This window comes from Trachinotus anak, unplaced genomic scaffold, assembly GCF_046630095.1.
Source record: "Trachinotus anak isolate AG129_WGS33_773 ecotype Australia unplaced genomic scaffold, CSIRO_AGI_Tana_v1 ptg000001l, whole genome shotgun sequence".
Taxonomy (NCBI): domain Eukaryota; kingdom Metazoa; phylum Chordata; class Actinopteri; order Carangiformes; family Carangidae; genus Trachinotus; species Trachinotus anak.
The window spans coordinates 4,642,919-4,666,953 of record NW_027273852.1 but is presented as its reverse complement, the minus strand read 5'-3'; the positions used below and the strand labels follow the sequence as shown (position 1 = coordinate 4,666,953).

The window sequence follows — 24,035 nt, the reverse complement described above, 5'->3', positions numbered from 1 at the left end:
TATCCTGTCAGCTTATGTTTCCAATGTTCCAATAACTGATTTATGATCTGTGTAGGTTTTACTCCCAGCCAAGCAACCGGTCCAACAGGATTGTCCAACCAGCTCAACCACCCTCCCCAGAGAAGAAACTCCTGCAGTATGAAGTAGTCTAGACCAAGTGGGTCCACCCCAGCTGGGACAATCCAAAAGTTCTCTAAACAATGCAAGCTCCTATAGGAGCCAGTACAGAATCAGCCTGCTTCTACCTCTGCTTCCTCTACAAAGTCCACACTGAAAAAACACTCCTATAAAAGACTGATAGAGATGAAGAGCTCAGTTTCTTGGAGTCCATCAGAAACAGAGGCATCCAACTCTGTGATGTCAAAGAAATATCTTCTGGCCAGAGCTCACTTTGCTGCACTGCCCAGCACGTTGGCCAGAGCCGACATTTTGGATTTAAGGGAGTCTAAAAACCCTAATCTCCTGTAGAACCTGATAAACTCTGCAGCTCTACCACCTGAATCTCAAAAACCTGACACAGCTGTTTCATTTGTGTTTTTTCCAAAATTCAGGGCAACATAGGTGAAGTTAGATTCACACTTTCTGTGAGTAAACCAAAAATATTCAGAAGCTGCTCTGAAAGCCTTGTCATGAAGCCAGGCAGTGTTAAAATGCCAGTAAGCACTCAAAGAGATATGTTTTTTGTAAAAACAGTAGAATAAACACAGTAATGATCAGAGAAACCCACTAGGTTGATGTGACAGCTGTTAAAAAAGCTCACATGGTGTCTAAAAGAATACAGGCGGTCCACCCTGGCAAGCGATAACACATTGTCCAGAGAGTGACTCCAGGTGTACTGTCTGTGATTTTTATGAAAAATTCTCCACTCATCACACAACTGTGCTTCATTCTGTGCTGTGCTGTCAGACTGTGCTACTGTCTGAACCTGCATGATGAGGCAGGATGAGGCTCTTGGTGATTACTGTGTAGCCTTGGATTTTCAGTACAGTTCAAATCAAGTTAAAAAAACAAATGCTCATCACTACTGCAGTTTCTAATGGTATCATATAAGACATTCAGTACTGCTATTCTGTCCACCCCATTGGTTGGTGCATAAACATTAGCAAAAACTAAATTAACGTTTTCATACTGAGCTTTAACCTTCAATAAACAGCCCTTAATTTTCCTGTACTTTACAGAAGGAAGGCAATAAACTCCGGGAAAACACAATCCACACTCCTCCACTACAGCTGGACTTGTAGCTCAACATTATTTCCTCATTGCATTCCCTCCTTCAATCAGTTTCATTTTCTATATTACTGTTGGGTTCCTGAATCAACATTACATATATTTTCTTCATCTCCCCAGGCTTAAAAAAGCAGCTCTTTTAATATCATCCCTGGCACCATTTAAGTGTGAAGTGCCTATGTTCAAATCACACATGTAGAAGGAGAGAAGCATGAGGAAAAATAAAAATAAGATAAAAATATAACACGAAAAGAGAGAAACACAAAATCTTTTGTTTAAGCATCATCTTCATCAACAACTATTTTTGCAACCCACCACCTCTACAACCGCTAAGCTGGCCTCCTCCACTGAACAGTGTGCTGCTGGCACAAGTTTGATTGACAGCACGTCAGCTTCTGGCCACAAGTAGCCACTCAAATACACATGTCATAGAAGTCTCTGGCACTATGGAGGGGCTATCTTTAATAGACTATCTTTCCAAGCTTTGTGAAATTCTTCTAGATTGGTGGAGCGCAACTTCCTTTCCAGCTTCTGTGAAATCTGCTTTAGACCACGCGTTTCTGAATTGTACCATGGAGCTAACTCCTCTGATTCACTGCCATTTTCAGAGGGGCAACAGTGTCGAATGATGTTCGCAGTGAGGCTGCAGCACTATCAACAAGACCCTCAACTTGTGTGGGTGTAAAGTTGAGATAGCTGTCTTCCATTGTATTGACACTAGACAATACAATGGGATTATTCCTTTGAATTTGTGCACAGCATTATCAGATACACCTGCTGTCATGGCATTTTTTCCCCCAAATGCTGTATAATCCATTACTGTGAACTCAGGTGTTCATAAAAAAAATGGTCAAACAAAAAGGGTCTTGGGAAAATATTATTAAATGTTTAAATTGTACGAGATATGTCAGTGAATGGATTTGTTTACCTGTTGAAAGAAGCCAATTGAGTCTAATAGTGAATTAAATGCAGAGCTGAGGCTGTTGCTATCAACATCTACATGAATGTTGAAATCACCCACGATAATGTCTGCACCAAGAACTAAAAAACTAAGTAAGGGGCAGGTGGACGATAGACAGTAACTAGTAGAGGTGGTTTTTGTGTTTTCCAGCTTGGATTAGGAAAGGTAAGAGTAAGACTCTCAAATGTGTTATGTCTAAATTTAGGTGCAGGGTTGATTAATAAGCTGGAGTGAAAAATCGCTTCAACCCCTGTGCTTCAAGGAATGTGAAAATTAATGAGAAGGTGGTGTTGATTCATTCAGACTAACATATTCATCCTGCTGCAACCAGGTTTGAGTCAGACGTGATGATCAGTTATCAGATCGTCGAGTGAAAGATTTACATGAAAGTTGTCTAATTTTTAACAGTTCACCTTTAATTGTTCTATTTTTTTGGTTTTCTTATAGTAGTTGTGTTAATCTTTATTATGTTTTTATGAATACATAACACTGTGTTTACTTTTGATTTAATAAGTTTAGGTAGACAGGGGGCAGACACAGTTTCTATAGGCTTTATGGCAGGTGACGGTTCTAAGGGAAGCTTAGAGAAGCATGTTAATGTGCAACTCTGCCACCCGATCTCAACTCTGGGTTGTCATGGTTTTTGCTACCTAATAAACTCGGCCAGATTTGTAGATATGAGACCTGCTTCATCCAGTGTGGGATGTATGCCATCTCTCCGAATCAGACCAGGTCTTCCCCAGAAAGTCTGCCAATTATCTGCAAAGCCCACATTGTTTGCTGGACACCACCTCGACAGCCAGTGGTTGAACAGGGACATGCAGTTGAACATATCATCACCGGTCAGATTAGGCATGGGCCTAACTACAGACTTTGACACTTTCTTTGCATATATACACCCCAACTTAACATCAGTCTTAGTGAGAGCCGATCACTCGGGTGTTGTTTCCTCTGATGTGAATAACAATCTTACAAATGTATTTATCCTTAGCCAACAGTTTCAAATAGGACTCAAGGTGCCTGCTATGGACCCAGGTATACGCTTCACTATTGTCACCGGTGTCGCTAACTTAGAGCTGCCAACAATCAGAGTTTGTTTCTCAGTGGGTGTGTGTGTGAGTGGGGAGAACCTGTTAGAAACATGAACAGGTTGATCCACTGTGGGCTTGTACTTGGGGCTATTCTTCTTCTTGTTGTCACCAGCAGTCACCCAGCTGCCCTTGCTTTCCAGCTGCTTTGGAACTGCTGGGAACACTGGATCGGCCCTCACCAGCTACTGGGGACTGGCTAACTATAGTAGCTAATGATGTGGTTTCACTGAGCATCACCTCCTTTTTTTCCCTGTTTTTTGTCCTTTAATTGTTCAGTCAGTTGTTCAACGTAATCATTTTGAGGAATCATCAACAAACACACCTAAGGTTTGGTGATCAGAATGAATGAACACAGGTTTCTGTATACACAGGCTTAACTTTTCACACCAGCATTCACCTATCTTACAGAGAGAAATCCATCATGGCAGAAAAAGGTCAGAGATTTCCCTCTCAACAGTGCCCTCAGTGGACCACATTGCAATGCAGCCCCATGACATGTAAACATGTGATAAATGAGTGAGGAGGAGAGGTTCCACAGGGATCAGTCCTTAGGCCTCTTCTATTTAATCTGTACATACTGAAACTCAGACTTGACATAAAACTGCAGTGTGGTCTGTATGTCTCCACGGCCTTCAATAACCCTTTGATACACTTAGTGTAAACAAAGTACTGAGGGCACAGACAGAAGTGGAAATAAGATGTTTCTGACTATAGCCAGCCCTGCAGACTGTAAAATAAATTGTGAGTACTGGTCTTCCTCAAAACTGTAGGAGATTGCAGCCAGAGTTTTGACAGATGCTAGACAAGAGAGCACATTAGTCCAGATTACTTGTCTATAAAGAACTGAATGGCTTAGACATGCCGTGGAACCCTGAGCCACCCAGACCTCTGAGGTCATTTGCCACTGGTCTTCTTCTACTCCCAGTTGTAAATGTTGGTTAACTCTGCTGAAGCTGCTTTTAATATTTATGCTCCTAGTTGCTTAGGCAGCCTTCACGTCTTTGACTTTGTCTGTGGTCTCAGTATTTTGTCCTTGTTACTGAAATGTTTGTGCATCTGCTTTTGGTGTCCTTGCTGTGAATAAATGGATGTAAATTGATCTTATTTAATCCTGTTACACATTTTCTAAAGTATATTAGAAATTCCCTGCTTGATATATAATACAGATAGATGTAACCTGTTTTGTTATAAATTCATTAAGAAAACCATCATCTCAGCCAGGTTCATTTGCAAAACGTAAGTACTGGAATTTACTCATGAAAACCTGAAACTGGTGTAGTTGCAAATTTTCCCTGAACATTGTCTGCATGCAAGGAGAATTCTGTCCACACACAAGCGTAGACATGGATACACACACATTCACATCCACACACATTTTGAAGGCGCTGCACTTTTACCACTCCTAGGCATCATATTAGGCCAATCAGTATTAATTTTTCCTCATCATATGCTGTTATCGCTCTATAATAAAAAAAAAATATTTATATATTACACCAAAATGAAAAGAATAGCAAAGGATTTGAGGAAATGTAGCATCCATCAGCTTTTTTCCCCTCACTCCCATCAGTGGTAATTGATATTTGAGGCTTCATTTTGTGCCCCAGCCTCCTTTTGTTGAAATGAGCTTTTGGAGCGCAGAGAAAACAGCTGAGGCGGTGGAAATGGAATTGGTTGTGTGTCGGTGCATGAGAGAGTGGGATTATCCCAGCGTAATGTCAGCCTTATTAAACACTATTACACTCTATATATCAGACAGGGATCTGAAAAGGATATACTGCCTGCTCATCTGTGTGTGGAAGTGTGTGTAAATTAGGATTATATGCTCATAAATGAGTGTTTTATTAAACATCAGATATGATCCAGTGACTGTGGTCCTCCTCTGATATGATCCAATATTTCAGAGGATTTATTATTAGTAGTGGTGCCACTATATTTCATCACTGCAAAAGTCATATTAAGTTACCCGAGTCATTTATTTGCAATATATGGAAGATTCAGGGCAACTGCATTTAAGGTTCTGCCAGTACAGCAATGTATAGTTGATTCTCTCTCTTTCTAACAAGCAAAATGAATCCAAACTCACATACAGACTGCCAGATGTGGAGCACTGTAGGTCTGACTACACAGGGCTACATCACAGTTTCACTTTGATTTTGTAATTAAATGTATGGAAATGATTTCACTAGGCCCTAACAAGCTTTGATATAAAAGACATGTTGGCTGTGTGGAGGTGGTCTGTGCCAGCCCGACTGTACATAACACCACCCTGCACCATATGTTATGGTATGTTATATATATAGTAGTATCCTCGACTCACATGGAGGTTGAACCAAGGATCATGATGATTCTGGATGCTATCCTACAACTCTGATAACATATTACTTATTTAATTTTAAGGCTTGTAATTCATTATCTTGTGGTCAATATTTGTTGTAACTTAATTCATTCATTTGGTTCTAAATTGAGCTGTGATATTTTCCTTTTGCATCACGATGCAGTATCAACTAGTCACTATCATCCACAGCTGGAGCCTTGGTTCTATTAAAGTTATAGGAAACTGTAACTGTAACCACATCTGTATGTAACAATACGTACAGTATGATGTTCTGTGCAAAGCAGTTAAAGAATCAGAAAACTGCTGATAAATAGATAATATGTGCATTTCAGTGAGGTACAACCAAAATCAATGATGACTATGAAAACAAGTTTGTATCAGTGTTACAGGTTGCTATGGCAACGCGCAAACATGGCGCACAGTGTAAGCGATCTCAGCTGTAAACTGTACATTAGACTGAGACGAGCCACCAGAAATCTGAACTGAGAACAGTACAGAGCAACTTCACCAGATTCAACCCAACAAGAAAACAAGAGAAAGTTTATTTATGCTGAACCATACAGGATTATCAATAACTCAAATATTAGGCTTAGGCTTAAAACCCTCATCTGAACCAAGAAATAAAGATAATAACATTTTGACAAAAGAACAACATAGTTTACAATAATTAGTGACATTTCTAAAAGGCAAGACAACAGAATTTAAGCTAGATTCATGAGTTTCCAGTGCCTTATGTATTATAATATTATGTCACTGCTCATCAACACAGACTAATGGCTGTGTGCCATCCTCATTATATTCCACTGTATTGCTCAGATGAAGATTTTGCTCATATGCTGTCAGAGAATCAGTACAGGGGAGCGCTATCACACCAGTCAAACTGTGTTACTTTACATGGCAGGCAGCTGAGCCTGAAGGCAAGTTCAACTCTCAACATTTGGCTCCTGAAGCAGCAGAACCAAGCTGTTATTTGTTTTTTGGCTTTGTTTTTTAAACATTTCTCAGCAGCAGGAAACACATACTGACAAAGACAAACACACATGTCCTGACAGACAGCTGCTCAGACATGCATGTGCCTGCACACTGATGAAAGCATAAACATCAAGCCAGGAATTTCGTCATTTTAGGGGCAAAGACAGACGTGTGTGAAAACTAAACTTGCACATTAAGTGTTAAGAGGCAGTAGTAGCAAGTAAACAAGCAAATTACACTGATTTATCATCTCTGTGCAAGATCTGCAGTAAGGTTGAGAAGTTTGAGACAGAATATTGTTACAGGAGTAGAGCAGCTCCTTTCAGGAATAACTCAGTCCATAGGTTGAGAGAGAGAAAGTGGTGATGCTGGCGACCAAAGTAGAGAACAAGGACTGCTGCAGTCACACTTTTAAAGCAACCACGACATTTTAACAAGAGCATGGGCACCAAGACCATGGTGCCCGTAGGTCATACAGTACAGTTTTTTGGGGGGAGCATCACGGCCAGAGGGAGGGCAATGACAGCATGGCTGTCGTGGCTGCTGTGAAATTCTTACCCTGATATACACCAACCCCGAAATGAAGTAAAGTTACAGTATATACTATACTCATGTACTATAAATAAACGTGGTGCCCATGGAATTACGTTTCCACTCAACTGAATGAGAAAATGTTATCAATGCATGTGTCTTCCAAGGCACAAAATCTCAAATGCTAACAACACGTGGCATTAGTTTGTCCCACTGTGATCACATGTAGCAGCTAAAGCATGACGAAACATGATGTGGTTATGTTTAGGTACTTAGGTAACATTAGCGCAAAGTTGCAGTAATTGTTGAAAACTGAATAAGTCAACAGTGACTTGAAGCACAAAACAAGGGATGTTTACCTTTTAAACATATAATTAAAACCAACCTTAACCAAAGCATCTGTGTGTGTGTGTGTGTGTTGCCTAAACTTGGAGGCAAAGCCTGGTCCCTGGTGTCAAAGTCCTCCGCTTTCTGCTGCACATTTTTCCCCTCCATCCACACCAATCTCCTTAGGACTTACATGCTGTGCAAAAACACAGCACTTAATTTAGACTTTGTTTTTGAACCCAGTCCAGCAGCAATTACGTCTCACATCAAAAGGTAACTGCCAAAACAAGCTAGCAGTATAGAAATGTAATATCTTGAAGACAAGATTGACTCAGTTAAAATGATGCTCCACCCAAAACCTGTGTTATGACTAACAGCTGAAGGCTGGAATGGTGGCTGGTAAACATTCAGCTAAAACAGTTAAATAGGAATTAAGTAGCTACTGTGAATACATGGGCCATTAATGTGGACAAAATAATATAAACACTCTGACTATAAGGTTATACGCTTCAGTTTAGCAACAGAAACTGCAGCCAATATGATCATAAAGTTGAACTGACACCTCTTAAAAACATTATGAAACATGAGGGCTTCATTGCAAAGCTGTACCTTTCAACTGTGTGTTTGTGTGTGTGTGTGTGTATATATATATATATATAAAGGCAGAGGCTTGGAAATACTTAACCTCACTACTCAACATACTTACTCTCCGACATGCACACGGTTTCCACCCACTCGTATATATTCTTCACTCCATACATGCACATAATGTACGTGCTTACAGCCACTTCCCACACACACACACACACACACACACACACACACACACACACTTGTGCGCATATAGTTTTCTCAGCAAAACTAATCCTTCCCTCTACTGACTCGAAAACTTCCTCTCACTCTTCATCAACGTTTCAACAACACACTCTCAGTAGCATATTTGATTACCAGCCACTGTAATAAATATACAGTTAAGAAGCTGAGAAAAGTGGAACGCTGTCACTTCAACAGCAGCAGCTCATTATTAGGCCGTACAGGAGCGGATTGAGATGTCTTTGTCAGACTGAGGAGACTTTTTAGTAGAAAACTGCGAATGTAGAGACTGAGCCGAGTCTTTTTATGTAGCCTTCACAGCATGGCTTCAACAGACAAAGTTTTTTGAGTCATATCATGAACACCGTTAAATGCCATGGGCAACATTTCCTCCAAACATAGCACTACCTTTATATATTTCTCCATATATTTCTTTGAAATCTTTTCCAGTGAGTGGGTCTACATTTGTTCTTTATATTGAACACAGGAGAATACATGCTGTGCAGATTTTGGGACATGTTCAGGCTCTGCCTCATTGTGTCTTCATACATGTTTTGGTCCATTGATTGCTGCTGTGTTCAAAGGAGAGAAGATTCTGTTCCCCTCATCAGACATCACTTGACTAAAACTGCCAACAGAACTACTATGACATGAAACAACTTTGGTAATGTGAGTGAGTTTGACGATGTGTGTGTTTGGGATTTCACTGAGCGTGCAGGAAGAGTGTGTTGTCCTCAGATCATTAACAAGACATGTCGGCGCTCCAGTTGTGCACATTCTCCCCTAATTACTGGCAAATGCTTCCCACTAGTCCCATGAAGTCACACTCCATCATCCCAGATGACTGCACTTGGAGTTTTCTCTGTCCTTTGCAAAGCAAGTTCTCTTAAGTCACTGATCCAACTGGACCAGAAAGGCTTACAGTGTAGAGTCGCATACCAACCATGAAGTAAAGCAAGTCCATTCCCCCTTTAGCTTTGTGAAGGCTACATTCTGTCCATTTACTTGTTGCGATGAAGATACAGTTTGCAACTGTTTGCTATAAAATACTATCAAACTATTTCAATTTTGGCACAGTTTGTTAATGTACTGTAAAATACAAAATTTAATGAGTAGCTTACTATGACATTAATTGAGCACATTTATGTTCTCCATTTTCTCTTTTGTTCTGTCCTCAGGCCATAATATTAATTTTGCTTATTGTTTTCTGATAATCTCATAGATAGATTACCATAAAGCAGCCTTTATGAAGCTTTTACCACTGTGACTGTGACTGTGACTCCTCATACAAAATCCTTCTAACTTTAACACTTGCTCTTATCAATTTTTGTTAAGTTCTTGTTATATACAATGCCTAAACCCTCACGGTGTGCCAGTAAGGTTTTCTCACTTCTCACAAACTAAACTGCATGTGTTGACATCCCATAGCTGCTTTTCAGAAATATAATTTGACACTATTTACCAACACAGTGTTGTTTCTGTTACAGTATCACTATCATCATCATTAATTATCTTATGCTTTCATGCTGGCAGCAGCCGTACTGCCCAAGGCATTATTTTCTCAAGTTGTCCGTCTATAAGCCCCATTCTCAAAAAGGTTTCATCTCTGCACTGTGTGCTTACAGTTACAAACCTTGTTGCATAATATGCTCATGTTACATGTGTAATACTGTATACTTAATACTGTATATGCCTTTGCATTTGTATTCTTTGTCTTATGCATGCACTTGGGATTTGAGCCTGAGAGTCTGAGAGTGAGATTTAGAGAGGAAAATGAAAATGAATAGAGAGAGAGAGAGAGAGAGAGAGAGAGAGAGAGAGAGAGAGAGAGAGAGAGAGAAGGCATTTAAATTGACTGATCCACTTTAATTTCACTCTAGCTCCATTATGTTGTTGTTGATGTTACTAAAGGGCTGCCATGTCATTATCTCCCTCTTTTGTTTGTGCTGTTTTTGAGAAGGCATTGCTGTTGTTTATTTTCCACAAGAAGGCCTTTATGCTAATGCGACCTCTGCTAAAAACGATTTGCTGTCGATTTAACAGCGTGTTAAAACCACAATCAGCATCAATCATGTGGAAGGAAGGCCGGGAGTGAGGGAAAGTTTGGGGCTAAGACATGCTCATCTTCATAACACCTTATAATAAATTCATTAAGCCTCTTTACACACACATTGACACACATTCTCTCTTCTTGAAGAGCCATATAGCCTTGCTAGTTTTATAATTAAACTTAAACTTGACAGTAAAAACAGTGGAATGGATATGAATGGAAGCCAAGTTATTTTAAAGGCAGTGAATGAAGAGATCTACTGTAAAGGAGCCGCTTTTTTGTACATGTAGCATTAAATTCCATGATGTAAACATTAAGGAAAAATGTAAACAAAGACACAAAAACACAGGCCTTTTACTTTTTTTTGTTTTTCTAATGGGAAAGTGTGTATATATATATACATATATATATATATATATAAACAGGATGCTGACACAGTCAAAGAGAAATTCTGACCTGTAGTACAAGATTAGTCTTAATATGAAGGACACCAGTGTACATATCGAATTGAAATCTGGCCAGTGGTTGTTAAAAGAATAGCTCGACTGTCATGTCATGCCTGTAAATTGTACAGACATGAGAGTGGTGCTTATATACCAATAAGTGAATAAGCACATTTCCCAAGCTCTCAAACTGTTCCTGTAAGAATTCTTGCACTGGGCCAAAATGTTGAAGAGATGATTGAACAAACAAGTGTCATCACCATTTTTAAGCTCCATCGCTTGCAAGGCAACAAGTGCCACATTCCGCTGGTTGTTTATGGGGTCAGCGCCCGCTGGCCAACAACAAGTGCGAACTTAGATTTATTGTTGTGATCATGCATCTGAGATAGCCTAATACAGCAGTGCCTCGGAGCCAGCCAGGACATTATCTCAACAGTCCACCTCAGACAATAAAAACACTGCTTCAAAGCTTCCATCAGCCACCGTTTTGTCTCCAAAGTAAGATTTAGAGAGGAACTCTGCTCTCACTCAGAGTTAACTGATGTCTTTTGAAAGGTTTACTACTCTGTTAGTTCATTTGGCACAATACTCTTTCTGCGCTACTATAAACATTGCCATAAAGGGATCAGTGAAGCTGACCTCTGTAAAGTCCATAAAAAGATCTTTGTCTGTGATAATGTCACTGATAGAGAATATAAGTGATGGCTGCCCCTGAAGGAGCCCACACAGCGCTGTCTTCGGTGAAAATTGGTACTTACTCTCTCCTTTTTTGTGTGTGTGTGTGTTTTCACCTTCTTCTCATTGTCTGGTTGTTAATTAGCTCCTTTTCCCCTTTTTCAGTGTCTCACTCCTTGTTCACATCTCACCTTTATCTTCTTTAAAAACATCCAAATCCAGTTTATCAGGACATTTCACCGAGCTGGATGCCAACATTATAACTTCAGCTTTTCATAGGACAGAAAACACTTTGATGCCAGGTGCCGCTGTTGTTTCTGTAATTAATCCTCCTGCAGTGTAGAAGTGTCATGCAACAACAAAAACAAATTGTATTTCATTCTAGTACACTACATTGTCTTTTGTGAATATGTGATGACTTTTTTTCTAACATGGATTTGAGAAGTAACACACTAGTTAATGAGGAGTTTGTCCTGAAAATCATAAGAACTGCGAGTGGATTTGGAGAGAGTAGACAAAATAGTGCTTGTGCCTCTAATGAGAAAACAAGATATAGGTGTGATTTAAAAAATAAATAAGGACCAGTTGTGGAGAGAGGAGCAGGGTCAGACCCTGAAGAGGTGCGTTAGGGGGAAAGATGGTACAGTCAGGAGGCAGAGTGTTTGTCTACTAATCAGAAGTAGTTCCTGGTTCGATCCCCAGCTCCTCCAGAGTGCATGTTGAAGAGTCCTTGAGCACGACACTGAACCCTTTTAACTGTGTGTATTAATTTCTGTGTGTGAATAGGGGACTTAGATATACATTGTAAAGTGGTTTGAGTGGTCGATAGAATAGAAAAGTGCTGTATAAATGCATCCATTCACCCTTTCGGAAAGTACCCCAGTGAAAACGGAGCCTAGGAAGAGAGCCTGGAGAGGGTGGAAGGGCAGTTGTCACCATGACAATCCAAGTATTTAACAAAAACATTTTGCTGTTATACTTGAAGTAGAAGTAACATTAAGCCTTGATGTCATGTGTAAGTGATTCAAATCCTTCATAAAGTCTCTAACAGGCAATGATCATTAGCTGTGATTATCCTGGTTAATAGTATTGGTTTTTGTTTGTTTTTGTTTGTTTGTTTGTTCCCTCCATTGAAAGAGCTTATTACCTTCATTACCTTACCGTCAATAATGAATCTCCAGTCATTGTATCTTATCAAAGCCTAATTCAATGTAATAAACCTTCATGCTACAAAATACCAGTCTAATTAAACTGAAAAAAAAAAAATCAATGCAATTGATGAAATTCAAATAACTGTGGCAAAAGGGAACATAAAGGAACAAATGAACCAGCAGTCGAGAATGATGCTTCTGCTGTTGCTGAGTGTGACTCACTCCCTTCCCTTCATCACTGAGTCGAGCTTGCTGTGACCAAGTTATCCGTCGCTTCGAGATGGCTGAAATTTCAAATGTGTGGTTAGGTAAACGTGCATGTGTGTGAAAAGCAAGGTTCGTTCAAATTGCAGGAAAACTATGCTCTTGACAAAGACAGAATGTAACTATCATATATGGTACATAAATGATAATAAATATGCCATGCATATATCACAGGAGAAGCAACATAAATACACTGTACAAGCATATGCACAAATGAAAGAGGACAAAAATTGTGAAAGTACACTATGTACATACATATTGTGTGTAACAGATCAAGATTATACAAATAACACTCGGGACTCACTGCCTGCCTTGCTTGTATGTGCCAGCTGTGTCACTGACCTGCTGTGGCTCCTACACGTGCTGCCTGTCTGTTACTGCCAGCTCTGTCTTTCTGTGTTGAGTTTGCCTTGGGTATGGCCATCAGTTTTATTGAATGTGTGATTTCTTTACATTATCAACCTTATTTACCCTTGTAAAGTGTGAGAGAGACTGAGTGTAAGCAAGAAAAAGAGTGTGAACCTAAAATACCTCCCTCCACCTGTTAAATTATCGACATAATATAATTACAGCCTACATTGGTTGTCTGCTATAACCACATACTTGCATATGGCCTCCACTGTCGCCACATGCAGCTGTTTTTTTTCTTGCATATCATGCAGCCGTGTTCTAATATAGTTATAACTTCCTAAAGTTTGCACATCAGGGAGCCTGTTTTTCCTCTGTCACTAACTGAGCGAACACCCTTTCAACACTTGAGCAGAGAAGTGTTGGAGAGGCCCACTAATCCTCAAGTGCAAATCAGAGATAGCACTCACAGCTTTCAGCTAATGAAGAGAGGGAGGAAGGCTGATGAGCACGAGAGACAGACTGAAAGGGAGAAGAGAGGAGGGCTTTTCATTATGAGTGTTGGAGGGCATTGTTTCTGATTACATGTGAAACTATTAAAGGTAGGTTTCAAAGTGCTACTGTTACTGCTTTTTTTTTTTAGAGAAGCTGAAGAAGAGGTGTGACTTTTCATCATCTCTAGTGTTAATGCATAATGCATATTGCATTACAGCTAGAAGCCGTGTAGGTGTAGGTGAGAACATAGACTAGTGTTGTTGGCTCAACAACAGTCATGAAGTATATTTCACTTGTTTCATGGTTCTGTATCATCCTAATGTATCTTCACAATATTGGCAGCCTTTTTTGTTCTGTTAAGAAGTGAACATGAATATAATGTTTCATAAGCAGAGGGAATGGGGTAGTCATTTTTATTCTGGTAGAGTGTGATGACTGTTATTATGGAGAAAGGAAAGGGGATTGGTACTACAGTTCTGCTAAATTGCAAGATATGTGTGGTGAAGATGTGTTCTGAGTCAGCACAGAGACAAAGCAATAAGGCTTTTATTTCTGTTGTTTTACAGTTTTCATGGATGGGACACCGAGGACAATATTTGTGTGGAATGAAACAGAAAATAGGGCGCATCTTCCATTTTTTTCCCCCCATATGCAATAATTTTCAGGCTGCTTCTTGCCTTATAATGCCACCATCTCTGCAATGATCTCTCATCCTTTGCATCGCCTCTTCACCACGCTGCCTTTGATTTCAAGAGCTGAACTATTCTGCAACATTTGTTGATGTGGTTCTGCAAGTAAATGCTGCAGAATTGTGCTCCTCTTGGAATTGTTCTTCTTCGCTGACCACCGGGAGAGGAACCTACCATCATCGGCTACACACCGAAAAGAGCCAAAGAGATTCATTCACTCATGCACACACAGACCTACAGAGAGGAAACACATGCACATACATGTTAAGAAGGTCATAATAAGGAATGTGTTGCATTTGACTGACTTCCACACATAGCTGAGCTCAGTTTTCAATACAAGATTTAATTGTGGAAAGCACTGACTGATCATGCTGTCAAACTGCATGAAGAAGATATAATGTTAAATGAAGCACGATTTTTATTTATGCATGTAATAATTTTTTATATGTTTTGACAGCTTTATTAGAAAACTGCAGTAGAGAGATGACAGGAAGTAAGGGGGTACAGAGAGATAGCCATTAGTCTCCGGTTGGATTTGAACCAGGGATGTAGTGGGTCATGGTTGTCAGCATGGGTCACCATGGTGACAGAGGTTTAAAAATCAGATTTGAAGGCGAATGACTGCCCAGTCAAAGGTTCATTTGTCAAGTGTACTGTAGGAAGGATTCATGTTGACCCTTGATTGAAGGGGAAATGTATTTGTTTCATGACCTAGTAGAATTGTTTCTTAAGTAAATATCTATTAATTGTGGAGGTTGGCTATTTAATTTTATTTATGTCCTTTCTTGATATCTGCACATGTGTATGATGACTGTACAAGGACAGGGGAAGGAATTGTGGTTATGGCAGATAAATTAAACGTAAGGTATGGTAAAACATGTAGTTAAAGATGATTAAAGATGTTGCAGTTAAAACACCCATGAACCTCTGTAACCTTCATGTCGGTCTATTCTGCCCAGATACAAATAGAGCACATGACTTTCTGCTCTGGATTTAAATTTTACCACTGAATACAAGTTATCATGTGTGAAATAGTCCACTCTATATAATGTCTAGGTACAACTTCAGTAGCTATCTCCAGAACTGAGGCAGGGTGAGGCGATGTTTCATATAGTTTTTGTATAGGGTGCTGTTGAGTAAATCCATCTCACATCGGCTTCTGTTCAAAGATTCGGAAACGCCAAACTGTCCAACTAGTTTAAACAGAAGGTCCACTACTCACTTAACCAATACGCTTATCTAACCAATCAGAGAAGCAAACTGAGTACAAACTCCAGCAAATTTTGTTCAGTAGAGATGGTTGAGAGACAGATAGACAGACAGACAGACAGATAGACAGGCAGACAGAAAAATTTACTCCCCATACCTGAGGTGCCTGCCAGTTGCCCTGCTGTTGTTCAGGTCCAGTGAGTGTGAAGTAGCACCAACCAACCAACCAATCTGCTGCCTCTGTGTCTCAGGGCCCAGCTCAGGGCTCTGAGCCCTGGGCTTGAAGTTGTTCTGGGTGACTTCCAGATCTCATTAACCTTGGACTGAGGGTCTAGAATTAGATCAGAGCCCCAAAGGCCAGTGGGTCAGCATACAATTCTCTCATCCCCTGCTCAGCTCTAGTCTACTTGCTACAAAGGTGTATAGTATATACAGTACATCCCAAGTCATGTCTCCTGTCATGTCTCCTGTCAAGTGTCAGGTGGACATCCACACGTCCACACATCTTCTAACTTTGATAACATCGCTTATCTCCAATGAGTAGTATGTTAATAGAATTGGTGAAATCTTCATAGCACATTACCCTGCGTTGTACACGTTATTTTAAATAACACATCTTATAAATATAAGGCATTACAGGTATGATTACATACTGTATTTCACAAAATCAAGTATTAGAACTGCTTTTAATTACTGTGCCCATTTGGCATTAAATGTTTTACTTTCATCAACTCTGATAGATGGAGAGTATGGTCAGGAGTTGCACCGATGTCTGCTAAAAAAGGGAAATAGCAGGGTGTGTTTAAAAACTAACATGTATGCTTGTATGGTTGTTTTTTTGTATAGATATAAATTCTGCTTCCACACATTCACTTTAAATGTTCATCCTGACACCAGAGCCCATTTGGTGTCAGGATCAACAAACAGTGTGACCGTCATGTCGTGCCTTTATCTGACAGGCAAACACACGGTACAATATGTTCTCTCAGTATCAATACAACCCTGTGACACTTGATGCAGACAGGAGCTCTCGCTTAATTATTGTTACATGAGACACTGTGAAGGTCATTACACCTTATTTTATTTTCTATTATTATCATTAATCATACTTCTGCAGCAAGACATCTCAAGCATTATGAAGGTGCATTTTAATGCACTGAGCATGTTTCATGTGCATTCAGTTCTGATGAAGCCCATAACTTTTAATCATTTTTATATCTTTCTTTAACCATTTAACTGTTGCAGAACTTTTATTAAAGGGGTTCACTGTAGTAACACACAACACACACAGTCTTCAGTCTGGCCCCGCTGCCTCCTTCCATTGTGCTGTTTTGTTTTGGCTCTCATGCTCAAAAGTCACCAGACCATCAGCAGCCATGTGTAAATTTACTCAAGGCCAAGTCTTTTTCATCCATATGGATCAGAAGGCTTATTCGTTGGGGAAATAACAGAGGTGTATTGTAAGTAACTGGTGTGGTTTACACATACAGTATGAATGCTTGCATGCTTGTATATAAGGAGAAGATTGTTGTCTTTGGATCAACAGTGGTTTTTGATTTGCAGACTCTGGCTTCTCTTTTTCCAGCCGATATCTCCAGGCTTCGTTCTCATTTGACAGTCTGTCCAGTTCAGCTCAATGTGCTGTTTGTCACCGCTGTTGCCACGTCCACTGGCACGTGTGTCGGTGTGTGCGCATTCCAGCATGTGTGCGCTAACCTTCTTGCCACCATATGTGCATCCATCCTCGGGTGATGCATGGTCAGCCATTGTACAGCAGCACCGTGGCCTTGGAACAGGGCCTGGCCAGACAGATTGCAGAAGGAAGCTGTGAGCTTCGAAAAGGAACATCCCCTCAGTTCAGCGAAGGTCGGACAGAGGCATCATTAGGTTGACAGAGTCTGAAACAGGGTCTAGTGGTGTGGGGGAGTTGACTGACGGTTTTTGACTCAAGGACACGTCGGTATCAGAGGTTAATGACAGAGGCAGCCTTGGTACGCTGTAGGGGATGCCACTTATCATACAGATACAGATAGCCTCTGTGGGTGTGTGTGTGTGTGTGTGTACTTGTGCGCTGCATGCATGTGTGTATGTCAAGTTTTTGAGGCCAATATAAGTTTGAATATTCTTTATGTATATAATTAATCAATGGCCAATATTCAACATTTTAATATTTGAACATTTTTAATACTCTTTATCTTACTCAATCCTGGGTCATATGACTTTCTAGTGTAACAATGACTGTACAAAGAGTCTTGTATAGATTCTGATCAATACATCATAAAATAGAAGATTCCAGTGAATTGGTCTGTCTATTTTAAACTGTGTAATACTGGTCATTAACACAATAAATGTGTGATTTGACCAGCCTTAACAAAAAATCTTCACAAAGAGTGAAGTGTGTGTGTGTGTGTGTGTGTGTGTGTGTGTGTGTTAACCTCTTTGCCTCAGTCCTAATTGTCCCCCTTTGATCAGAGCAGTCATGTTTTGGGGGCTTCCTTGTCCTCCCTACAGCTCCATTTGTCACAGGCAGCAATGGAGACACACAAAGGCACTTGGTGCTTCAAGGTGATACCCTTCAAATTGCTCAGCTTGTGTTAGCTTGTTAAATCGATGTACTTGGTGACAACCAGCAGCAATGGAAATCTCACCAGGCGAGAGACTTTAGCACGTCTCTGTGACATGGAAGTGCTTTAGAGGTTGCAAACGCAATGCAAGCATTCAGTGCCATCTTTTCTATTTCAATGTGCAAATTTTTAATACCAGAACTTGGGTTTCATAGTAATACACATGTTTTGTGTGAATCTGGAACCAACAGAAAATCTCTTCATTACACACTTTCATACACAGGGCTTCTGGAAGAAGATCAGCAGTTTTGGCAACATATTTCATGAGCCATACCGAGGTGTTTAAAGTCCCTCTCTCTGTTAGGAAAGACTGAGGGAGCTACAGCTCTTTATGCGTTTCATAGAAAAATAAAGTTGAAAGTCAGAAGTATTTATCTTACCCTTACTTGCCAGTTGTAGGCCAGCATGTCGTCTCTGCAACAGCACTGCTGTTGTTTTAAAATAACACTGTATGATTTTGTCTTTACTTTTGGTTCAATGATGTTGTGACCTTAAAAACTGTACTGTGAGTGTGTCATGTTTGATTCAGCATCTCATTCATTCTCTACAGTTAAATAGTCTTGTGCAGAATGAGATGCTATAAGTTAAGATCCCTTTTTGCCATGTAAATATGTTTTTTTATTTAGGTTATTGCATGCACAGTAGATTTTTCACACACCCATGGTACAGCTATGCAGTGTTGAATAAGGCCTATTTCACTGTTCATTTGGAAGGAAATAAACTGAAACTGGGATTTAAATGTTTGACAGATAATGCATATTTAGCCAAAGTCAAATTCAGTCAGCCCCATTAGTTTCTTCCTAACTTCACAACTTTTCATCTCTCTCCAATCCCATTATGTTTTTTTTTAATTGGAAACCAAAACTTAAAAAGAAATATATTAATTCTTCAAGAAATAATGATTTTCTTAATTTTCCTGTAAAATGATAATCTTAATTTTTAATAGTTAGAACCAAGGTTCCCAAAACCAAAACAGATGGTCTTGTTATGTTTTGATGAACTTTGCTGCATCAATTTACATATTTGAAAGTAAAACCAGATTTTCATGAATCTGCCAGTATTTAATGCTCTAGGATATGAATTTCTGATAAATATTGTTATCATAACTGATAATGATAAATTCATAATGATTATTAATATTTTTTAGCAAACAATGGCCCTCGTGGTTAGAGAAACTCCACTGGGCTAGAGTCCTGTATTATTGCACATGGCACTGCACATGATCAGGCCCAGTATTTTCTGAGCCAACACTGTATTTATTTCTGATGCAATTTTATCAATTCCCATGGGCCCCCCCAGTCGGCTCTTGGTACCCCTGTGCCACCTCAGTGAAAAATCCTTGAATCACCCTTGGTTTTTATGTAACATTTTTACCTGTATGTCCATAAGTTGGCCTGGCTTTGCTCTCATATGTTTTCATATCATCTTTCTGTCACCCCCAGCGTGCCACCCAGGCTTCTACAAGGCATATGCTGGAAACATCAAGTGTTCAAAGTGCCCTCCACACAGTTTCAGCTATGGAGAAGGGGTTGCCATCTGTCGCTGTGAGAAGGGTTTCTTCAGGGCTGAGAAAGATCCTCCAACTATGGCCTGCACACGTAAGTTGAACATATCACTCATTAGACAGAAAACCAGCTTTACAGACGGGATCTGAACACCAGTCGGTTCAGTAAGGACTCAGCCTTCATATGTGTTATGTTCTCTAGTAGGTGAGCTACCAGGGCACTTGATCTACACAGCCTATAGTCATCCACTTAGATTTGACTCTGACTCATGTCCCCGGTGATGACAAATGATGATAGCCGAGCTGTGATGGTGATGGAGACAGTTTGTTAATTGTGAAGATTTCCATACTTGGCATGTCCAGCAGTCTGGGTAAGTTATTACTTTGTCTACAGAGCTGGGGGATTACTCCAGTGGTCCCTCAGAATTTCTGTGGCCGTAAATCCGGACTCGTCTCCAGGACTTATCTGGTGTGAAACTGTGCATTAGAGAGTCTCATGGATGAATTACATGGCTTTTGTTGAGCTGCCTCGTCTTCATCGGTGATTCACTGACTGTCATTACGACTTCATATTTGCATTAAATTACAGTTTAACCGGACTAATTCTCCTTTAATTAAAAAGCCATTTAGCTGTCACTGAGATAGACGGGGGCCACGTCTGAGAGCTCTCTAGGGTGAAAGACTGTATTTGTCTTTTACGGCAAGACAAAGCCAAGTCATTGTGGGGATGCTGTGAGTTTACAGTGCCCTTCATACAATGTTTCCATCTCTAAATTTAGACTCAGATGATGCAACACACTGGTTCTGCTCATAGAAATCCATGAATTTGTGTCTGCAGGTTTTTAGTATAAAGTCTCTACTGTTGGACAGCTACTAGAGCATTTATCTCAGGGGCTAACTGCAATCACACCTGTCAAACTAAATCTAAAAATAAAGTGCTGATCCAACAGCTTTAGATATGTCAGAAAGTGGTGGTGGTTTCTTTCAAGAGCCAGCTTTTCAACTGTTGTTGTCAGTTTTTAAACTAAGTCTTCAAGTCACGCACATATGCTAAGTCTTAAAGGGCACTTTTGCTCCCAGTGCAAACAAACACAGTGTATAAAGGCTTGTGGGTGTGTGACAACCCAGCAATCTGAGAGGAGTACACTACCTCATCTATTTTTTTCAAGCTGTTAAGTTTGTATAATGCATTTTAATCAGGAGCTTGTAGGCCTGACCATAAACTGTTTTCTTGCTTGACATCTAAGAAAAAAAAAAAGAAAAAAGAAATGGAGATAAAAGACTGAGGACCTGAGAGGAAGACAAAGGTAGAGAGCAAGAAAGAGGGGATGTCACAGGAGGAGAGATAAAGGTGGAGAGAAAGCGTGAAGGCTGGATGGCATAGACAGTGAAGAGAGAAAGGAAGGAAGGTGATGATACCAATCTCCCCCCAGAGGAGAATAGCAGCTGAGTGATGGCAGTGGGGTTGCTCTGCAGGATAGGAGGTGGGTGGATTCTCCTCGATGGAGAGAATAGAGGAGGTGAGATAATGGCCGATGGAGGCCGAAAGAGATAAAGAGAGAGAGAATGGACATACGCTGACAGGAGTGGAGGAGGGGTGGGAGGAGCCCTAATGTCTGCTGAGATTTTTAGCAAAGGCAGGGAGGGAGAGGGATGGAGGGATGGAGGGATGGATGGCATAAAGGAGAGGGAAACATCCCATTGTCTGGGCAGACAGTGAGCTTGGCAGGATGGGAGTGTTCAAATCCCTCAGGCCTTTTAACTCCACCCTGTTGACAGCTGGCTGCTTGCTATAGCACAATACTTACCCTGCCACACAAACGCACACATCCCCGACAGCACCAAAATACCTCCCCGAAGTGAAATGTGAGGGAGGTGAAATAACTTGAATGTTTACTGCACAGGAGAGAAATGCATTATGGAGAGTTATGTGGTACAGCAATAACGTGTGATATTTAACATTTTTATACTGCAGTGTACCTCTGTGAAATGCAGCTATAGGGATTCTTCAAACATCGATTAACAGACTGTGTTGATGTTTGTGTAAACATTTAGAATACTGTGTTAGCTGTGATGTACATCAGGGGTCAGTTTTGGGTCCTGTGTTTTTCTCAGTATATGTGCTCCTTCCTATTCCTGGCCGCATTTTAACTTAATCTGGATGATGCATGATTGTATCTTCCCTTCTGCTCAATGATATGGGTGTTGTGGTGGTTATTCTTTTATTATAATTAAGTGACTTGATATCCAGCTCGACCGGGATGATTGGGATTTTTATTTGTTTTGTTTGTTTGTTGCGTCTTCCACACTCCTTTATCAGCTGAGAAATATTTCTAAAATCAAATAATTCCTCAAGAGTAATTTCTTCTATAGCCTGTAATCAACCTTTTTGCCAATTTCAATTATTCTGACATTTGCAGCCTTAGAAAATTCACCCATAGAGGAATAAAAGCAAATCATTAGCTAGAGCTTTACTTGCATTAAAAAGCAAATAAAGTAATGGAATTACAGAAATAGAGGACATTACCCCACTGGCTTTGGAATCCATTTTAGATTTTAGATTTATTACCTCCGAGTCAATACATAGATTTGAACTACTTTACATTACTGAAACCATGATCTTATGCCATCAGACAAAGCTTTACTGTCTGGTCCAAAGTCAGTACCACTTGCCTCCAGGACGCCGAAGCTGTGACGTCTGTGTGTCTTCTTTTCTAACCATCGGCTGATTTATTTACTTTTACTTCTTTTCTTCTGTTGACAGGCCCTCCATCTCCTCCCCGCAACTTAATGTTTAACCTGAATGACACCTGTCTGATGCTGGAGTGGTCGCCTCCCAGCGACACGGGGGGCCGCCGGGACCTGACCTACAACGTCCAGTGCAAACGCTGTGGCCCCGAGCCCGACCAGTGCCAGCTGTGTGAGGAGGAGCTTCGTTTCCTGCCGCGACCATTAGGCCTGACCAACGCCACTGTCACTGTCACGGATTTCTCAGCACACGCCAACTACACCTTTGAGATTGAGTCGCTCAATGGTGTGTCAGACATGAGCTCCTACCCTCGCCCGGTAGCCGTCATCACCGTCAGCACTGACCAGGGCGGTGAGTAGGTGCTATTTGAATTTTCCTTGTTGAGACTTACTTGTATTTGTTACTTTTACTTTTGCATATGATCTTTAAAAGGTGGCTCCTGCTTTGTTCACTAGTTTGCTGCAGCGTGTCAAAGATCATTTTGCAAATAATGTGTTTTTACAAGCAAACGTTTCAATCAGAGTTAGGTTAAGTCTAACTTCTTATACGGTGCATTATTAATCTTTTCTGGCACTTTCACACCACATACACTCCTGCTGTATAATGAAATGACATCACAGTCTATCAAGCTATTATTAAGAGATACATTAATTATCACTCATTTGATTATTACTTAGCTATATTAGCTTTATATGCTATGGCATGGTCTCCATATTTCAATGTATGCACCCTACATAACTTTATGAAAGAGATATCTCCATTACATGATCATACTGGGTATGACAGGATCTATACAAACAGACCAGGTCAGTCCATAATAATGCTGGACCTAGTGTGGCTTTATAACGTTAGGGCGTGAACACAAATGTATCTGCATCGTTCAGTCCCATATGTCAGCAGAATAACTGAAATACTAATTAGGTTTTAGTGAAATTTTATGGTAGTTAGGCTATGAGCCAGGGAGCACTTGGCAGGGGTAGTGCCACCATATGGTAAGAACATTTCAAGTTTGTTTTCATGACTCATTTTTCCCAGGTCTTTACACAGTACAGGCTATGAAAGTGTGAGAAGATCATTCCCTATTTTTAAAGCTACCCTGTGGAGTTTTTGACCCACTAGTGAGTGAGACCCCACGTTGTTTGCGCACACACATTAAGGTGACACAATACACATTTCTGCCAGTGGTTTCACATAATTCCACTTATCAGCGGGGCGGTGACGCCACCAGAAACAGAGCAATGTGTATAGTAACAAGAATGTTAATGCTGCAGGTATCAAAATGTTGAAAAATCAGCGTTGCAAATGTTTGTGGGAAAGGAAATGCGTCCAACACATTTGTGAGACATCAACACAAAACATGCTTTTTTGAGAAACGCTGAATATAAACATGACTGTGTTTACAAAAAAGACTCCTCAGAGCAACTTTAATGTTTAGCAGTTTTTTTGTTTTTTTCAACTCTGTAGATTTGAAAGGAAGTCAAAAAGGTTTTTCATTACTTTTAAGAAAAGGATTCAGTTTTGCTGTAATTGTTTGCCCATCCTCTGTAGCTACGACCTGTCTAACGTAAACTGCAATA

At 40.2% G+C, this 24,035-nt stretch overlaps 1 protein-coding gene across 2 annotated transcripts in view; it reads left to right on the top strand.

Annotated features, from left to right (window-relative positions):
* The window catches only part of LOC139635376 (ephrin type-A receptor 6-like), a 321,867-nt gene that overhangs the window by 230,430 nt on the left and 67,402 nt on the right, over positions 1–24,035 (top strand). For both annotated transcript variants that reach the window (XM_071502771.1, XM_071502683.1), the window contains exons 4-5: positions 19,648–19,803; positions 22,474–22,809. In XM_071502771.1, coding sequence (XP_071358872.1) covers positions 19,648–19,803; positions 22,474–22,809 — 492 coding nt within the window. The remainder of the gene's footprint in view (positions 1–19,647; positions 19,804–22,473; positions 22,810–24,035) is intronic.